At 31.9% G+C, this 6,775-nt stretch overlaps 1 protein-coding gene across 1 annotated transcript; it reads left to right on the top strand.

Moving 5' to 3' along the window:
- Positions 1–578: 578 nt before the first annotated feature.
- On the top strand, positions 579–6,221 carry LOC101497363 (glycerol-3-phosphate dehydrogenase SDP6, mitochondrial-like). Its single transcript, XM_004491876.4, has 6 exons — positions 579–1,074; positions 3,370–3,843; positions 4,200–4,531; positions 4,914–5,074; positions 5,236–5,494; positions 5,667–6,221. The coding sequence occupies exons 1-6, from the start codon at positions 720–722 to the stop codon at positions 5,964–5,966; spliced, it is 1,881 nt and encodes a 626-aa protein (XP_004491933.1). The 5' UTR covers positions 579–719; the 3' UTR covers positions 5,967–6,221.
- The last annotated feature ends 554 nt before the right edge of the window (positions 6,222–6,775 follow it).

Here is a 6,775-nt window from a genome sequence, read left to right as displayed (position 1 = left end):
ACATAATTATTATAAAAAAATTCACATTGTATTTATTTTTTAATTAAAACAATAATTATTTAAATTAATAATTAATAAAAAATAAAATTACTTATTTATTTAAAATGTTAATTACTTAAATTAGTAATTAATGAAATTTAAATTAATTATTTAATTAAAATAGTAATTATTGAATAATAAATTATATATTTATTATTATGAAAGATGTAAAAAAAGAAATAATTGTTAATAGATTAAACCCCTGTATTTATGCCTACTAAACAACACATTATTAATAAAATCAAATACATATATTTAATATTAAAATTATATTTGGAAGAAAAAAAATTTACCTTTAAGAAGTGGGTTTCAGAAATACCAATTTCTAACCTTTCAATTTTTTTTTTCTTTCAAAAGCATGGCAGGATGATATATAATTTTAAAAAAGTGATAATATAGTACTTAATTTGCCTTAGTGGTATTATTAAAAAAAACTGTGGCCATTTCTTGGGTGAATCGGTAGTGTAGAAAAAAAAAAATAAAAAGAAGAGTTGTGTGACAGATTTTTTGTTTTTTGTTTTTCCAATCTTTGATGAAAAAGTAAAACACGTGGCACTTAGAAGCATAAGATCAATCTGATACCCTACGAGAGTTGAAAGTAGAGTGCATTTGGTGCCTTAAAGTTTGAGAATCTGAATCCCACGTTTCTCTCCCTGTAGATCTCTCTCCACTCTTATTTCATGACTCGTCTGAGGAAACTCGGCACCGCCATTGGAGCTGCCGCTGCCACAGCTTATGGCGGCGCAATCATTCTCTCTCCTCCATTTTCATCCAACGATCATGGATCTCAGCTCGCTTCCTTCGAACAGAAGATCCACGATCCTGCCGCCGTCCTCCCGTCCAGAGAGGTTCAGAAGTCGTCACTAATCGGTACGAGCTCCGTTAAACCTCTTGATATTCTCGTTATAGGCGGCGGAGCAACCGGTTCCGGCGTTGCACTGGATGCCGCGACACGTGGACTCCGTGTGGGGCTCGTAGAAAGAGAGGATTTCTCTTCTGGAACGTCTTCTCGATCCACAAAGCTCATACATGGAGGTATACGCACTCTTCATCTCAACAATTTAGATTTAGATATTCCTCATCCTTATTATTACTTCTTTACTAAACCTCATCATTATTATTATAACTTACCTAATTATAACTACATTGATAAAATAATCTCTCTCTAACTTTGCCAAGTGTATTTATTATGTTTTTTCAAAGACACCCTTTATTAATACTAGAGAAATTATAGTATACATCCATGTATGAATACAATTGATATTTAAATTAATAGTTAAATGAATTTTTATTTAATAAAAGCTATTTAATATTATTTAAAAAATTATAATTATTAAATATTATGAATTTGACTCATCTAAAGGGAATAACCTACTTTATAAAAAAAATAGTAATATCAATAATTGATGATTAAATGAATAGTTAATATTATATGCACATACATGACTAATCATTAGTAATTATAATACTAATCGTTGAATCACTTTACCAACTTCTCACTTTAGAGGAGTTAAATTCAAATATCATTTATCAAAAGTGCCAAAGAAATAACATTGAAAAATTTATGGATTTTTTATTACTAATAATAGTGAATCTTGAATATTTTTTAAGAAAATTAGTATAATGCTCGTAAACAATGAAATGATGTTATTTTCTATGAATTATTTTTCATAAAGTGCAAAAGTTTATAAATAACTTTTTGATTAGCGACAATTATTAATTTATTAGTTAAGGAAGCATTTGTATTAGAATTATTCAATTTGTCAATACTACTAATTTTTCTTGGAAATGTGTTTTCGGTGAAATGTTGTTGTGGTTAGTGTTATTGTGGCTTGCTTATGAATGCGGACCAATTGTTTTAAGGCAAAAATATACCTATAGTGCGATAAGTTTAACTCAATTTTCGCTTAGGTCTGTTCAATTTATTTTTTTCCGATTCGATTTTTTAATTCGTTTGTATCATTATCCTTTAAGATATATTAAATTACACATGCATTACTTTAAATTTGAAGTTTTTTGAATTTAAGTCATAAAATGTTAACATATAATTGAAACATTGCAACAAGTTGATTGACCAAGCTACTTTGCATCTGAAAGAAATTAAAGACATTGATTATGTAGATAAACCTATATTACTTTGTTTTTAAGGTTATACACGTGTTTAAATTGTTGTATAAAAAATTAAAAAATGTAGGCCATTTATAAGATTTAATGAATGTTTTTGAAGGATTAGTATGAGGGACATATTGTTGCAGCATTTGGTAGAGTTTCAAATGATCAGAATCTTTCAATTGAACTAATTGTTGTTGAAATTGATATAAATGATTAACGGTGCAAATATAATGTAACTTAAAAGATCAAATCGAAATAAAATAAACTTAAAGATTTAAGAGGAAAAAGAATTAAACTTAAAGAATTATAAATGTAATTTTGTCTTTCTTTAATTATTGTTTTGACAATTAAATTTTGTATATATTTTTGGTATTGTAATTTCAATGTGATTTGGCTGCCACCGAATAAAACTCAAAACAAAAAATAGAAATAAAGAGAAACTCATGCAAAAAATCCTACATTATAACGATGATGATGATTCTGAATTCCTATAAGCACGATCTTACAAAAAAATTAACTAGACATGATAGTGTTTTACCTTTGTCCATCCATCTACAACATAAAAGCTAAACACCATAATCAAATTTAATGTTCTTAACCCTCTTATTAGTCATCATTGCGTAACACATCTTCAACGTTGGTAGTGTCTAAGGAGTGTTCAAGCAAGAAAAAAAAAGTTTTTTTGAGACACTTGTGTTAGAAACCAAGAGATTGAAGAGTTAAAGATGAATCTCATATTAAAAGTAAGTTTGAGAGCTTTATACAAAAGAAAGTTCCTTAGAATATTCCATGTTGAATGATAAAAAAAATACTAAAACAATAAATATATGTCAAACTTAACTAAAGATTGAAGAGTTAAAGAGAATCTCATATACAAAAGAAACTTGTGTTAGAAACCAAGAGATTGAAGAGTTAAAGATGAATCTCATATTAAAAGTAAATTTGAGAGCTTTATACAAAAGAAAGTTCCTTAGAATATTCCATGTTGATTGATAAAAAAAAATACTAAAACAATAAATATATGTCAAACTTAACTAACAAACCAAATTTAACTAACAAAGTCTAACCAACTAACAAACCAAAGTCAACCAACTAAATAATCTCCTAAAATAGTAACTAAAATATCTAATCTTAATAACTTGTTTGAGTTGTCAGACACGTATCATATGGGTGTTGTATAGGTATTTGTTGATATAATATTTCAGTGTTTGGTGTTAGGTGTTCGTTACTTGGAGAAAGCTGTGTTCAAACTTGACTATGGCCAACTGAAGTTAGTATTCCATGCGCTGGAGGAGCGTAAACAGGTTATTGACAATGCACCACACCTATGCCATGCTTTACCTTGCATGACACCATGTTTTGACTGGTTTGAAGTAGTGTACTATTGGATGGGCTTGAAAATGTACGATCTCGTAGCAGGAGCCCGGCTTTTGCATTTGTCAAGATACTATTCTACGAAAGAGTCCATTGAGCTCTTTCCCACTTTGGCAACGGAAGGAAAAGGTAGAAACCTGAGGGGCACAGTTGTTTATTATGATGGTCAGATGAATGATGCACGACTGAATGTTGGATTGGCTTGCACGGCTGCGTTGGCTGGTGCAGCAGTGCTGAACCATGCTGAAGTTATATCCTTATTGAAGGATGATGTTGGTGAACGGATAATTGGTGCACGAATTAGGGACAATTTAACTGGTAAAACCTTTTATTTCTAATTCTAAGCATTGACCTTTATTGACATTTTTCACTTTTTTGGTTATAGCATAATATATCTTATCGAATACTTGTTTGGATGAACAATATAATTAAGCATTGATGACATAAGAGTTTGTGTTATAACTTCTTATAAGAACTTATGTCATAACTGATTTCATAAGCGTATCTTTGATTCTTGTTGAAATTAGCTCAAAAAGTCCTATAATTGGTCCATATATGGACTAAATACATCAATTTTTGTTGATCCAATTGTCTCTTATAAAATAACCCAGAGGAAGTAGTATCTTCAACAGATCCATCGTAATTGTTTTTGTTTATTATTTTGCGTGATGCAGGCAAAGAGTTTGATACCTACGCAAAAGTAATTGTGAATGCAGCTGGTCCATTTTGCGATTCAGTAAGGAAAATGGCTGACAAAAATGTACGAGACGTGATTTGTCCAAGTAGTGGTGTACATATTATACTCCCCGATTATTATTCTCCCGAGGGTATGGGCTTAATTGTTCCTAAAACTAAGGATGGACGCGTTGTTTTTATGCTACCTTGGCTGGGAAGAACTGTTGCTGGAACTACAGATTCAAACACTCCCATTACTTTTCTTCCAGAACCACATGAAGATGAAATACAATTTATATTGGACGCCATATCTGACTATCTTAATGTTAAGGTATGATATAGCTGCTTACAAAGGAAACTTTTAACAAACTATTTTTCCTTTTCTTTTCAATGTTAGCTGCAGAAATTAAACGATCTCCTGTTTATTAATTGATTGGAAATGATTTTGTATTATCTTAGGCCTAAATCATGATAGTATCTTGCATCATATATATGTTAGCTCTATTGCTATTGTGGTCTATCTTTTCATTTATAATAGCACCTCTTTCTCAACCCCCTTGTTTTTCATTTAACTGGGTCTGTCCTTGTTAATACATGATTAAATCCAAGAAAAATAAACTGAGTGATCTCAATCTAGATGTCCCTAGACTTCATACTTTGATCCCTTAAACACAGTTTTCTATTACGGACTAAAGAATGCTTGGAAAATTTAGGTTCGACGCTCTGATGTTCTTTCTGCCTGGAGTGGCATTCGACCGTTAGCAACGGACCCATCAGCTAAAAATACTGAAAGCATCTCAAGGGATCATGTTGTGTTTGAAGATCACCCTGGTTTGGTCACCATTACTGGTGGCAAGTGGACCACATATCGCAGGTAATTATTTCCAGGCTGCAGGTTGTTGAAATTTGTCCTAACTCCTAATGTTGTTTCTCCAGCTATACATAATATGATCATACTACCATAATGTTGATTCATTTAAAAAGTTTATTTTCCAACTTCTCCTTCATTAATGTGAATATTATATTGTGTTTCAGCATGGCTGAAGATGCTGTTAATGCAGCTATAAAGGCTGGGAAACTGATCACCACCTGTGGATGTGTGACCAACAACCTAAGAATTGTTGGTGGTGAAGGGTGGGATCCAGCTTCTTTTACAGTTCTCACACAACAGTATGTACGCATGAAATTAACACACGGGGGGAAAGTTGTTCCTGGGGTAATGGACACTGCTGCAGCAAAACATTTGTCTCATGCATATGGAACGTTGGGTGAACGTGTGGCCACCATTGCTCAGGTTAGCTTCTATAAATTACTTAAGACATGAATTTAGTCTAGTTTGACAAATCATAGTTATCTAGTTATTGTTTATAATAAGAGGTGTGATTATTTTTCTATATGAGCAATGTTGCTTATGGTTTCATCCATGGGAAGGTTTATATAAATTATGTTTTTTGTTTTGTATGTAGAATGAAAATTTGGGTAAGCGGCTTGCTCACGGTTACCCTTTTTTGGAGGCTGAGGTGGCTTACTGTGCTCGCCATGAATACTGCGAATCAGCCATTGACTTCATCGCAAGGAGGTCTCGACTTGCTTTCCTTGACACTGATGCAGCGAGACGGGCATTACCTCGCGTGATTCAATTATTGGCAGCTGAGCATAAGTGGGACAAATCAAGGCAAAAGGAAGAGCTGCAGAAGGCTAAAGATTTTTTGGAGACTTTTAAATCCTCCAAAAATGCTCAGTTCTATGATGGGAAGCACAATTGATAATAAGTACTGTTGTTGATCAACCCACGATTTGTACATAGAATTCTGCTGTTGTAATTTTCAACTTTTCCACTGGTGCTGGGATCAAAAGGGATAAATAACATAAATAACAATGTATGTATAGTTACATAATTGTTCTACGGTTGTATTTGCAGGGTTTGTGTCAAAATGTATATGAATCTGAGGGTTTATCTAGCAACCCCCTTTAGAAAAGCACTATATTATCTTAGTTGAAATTACAAATTTTATGCTAAATGATAGTAATTGAGCAGCAAAATTGTACACCGAGTAGTAAGTAAAGAGATTTATAACGTAACAATTTTTAACTTATAAATTTTAGGCTTAAATAAGTTGTCATTTAAGCAAATTTAGCCCTTTAGTTTAGAATGAGCGATTTTGACATTCCATATTTACCTTATTTTTCAATCTGTAGCTCTCTACTCATATTTATTTAAAAAAAATTGATTTGACACATATAGAAACACTTGTTTCATTATTACTAGCCAGAGTTTACAAATTGGATATTTCTAAAATGAAAATTAATGTTATTTAAGTTTGGGAATATTTTTCTTTTGTTTTCTTTCATTTAGGCCAACTATCAAGCACATGATAAAGTTAATATACACCATAAGGGTTCTTTTTCTCTGTCCCATAACCAACATATTTGAAAGGGGAAGTTTATGAGGTCAAGGGTAGTCTGTGGATCCAGCAAAAGGAAATTCTTCTGATCCTGTTAGAACTGTAAGTGGGGCAATTGTTTCAAGAAACAAGACTCCAACAACTTCTTAGACTTTGAAGATGAGGATGGA

This window comes from Cicer arietinum, chromosome 4, assembly GCF_000331145.2.
Source record: "Cicer arietinum cultivar CDC Frontier isolate Library 1 chromosome 4, Cicar.CDCFrontier_v2.0, whole genome shotgun sequence".
NCBI lineage: Eukaryota > Viridiplantae > Streptophyta > Magnoliopsida > Fabales > Fabaceae > Cicer > Cicer arietinum.
Note: the sequence above shows the minus strand (reverse complement) of the source record. Positions and strands in the feature narration are given on the sequence as shown.

Coding starts and splice junctions, on each gene's coding strand:
- LOC101497363 (XM_004491876.4), top strand. CDS start 720: ATGACTCGTCTGAGGAAACTCGGCACCGCCATTGGAGCTGCCGCTGCC. Junction 3,844..4,199: donor AATTAGGGACAATTTAACTG/GTAAAACCTTTT, acceptor TGCGTGATGCAG/GCAAAGAGTTTGATACCTAC. Junction 5,495..5,666: donor GTGTGGCCACCATTGCTCAG/GTTAGCTTCTAT, acceptor TTTTGTATGTAG/AATGAAAATTTGGGTAAGCG.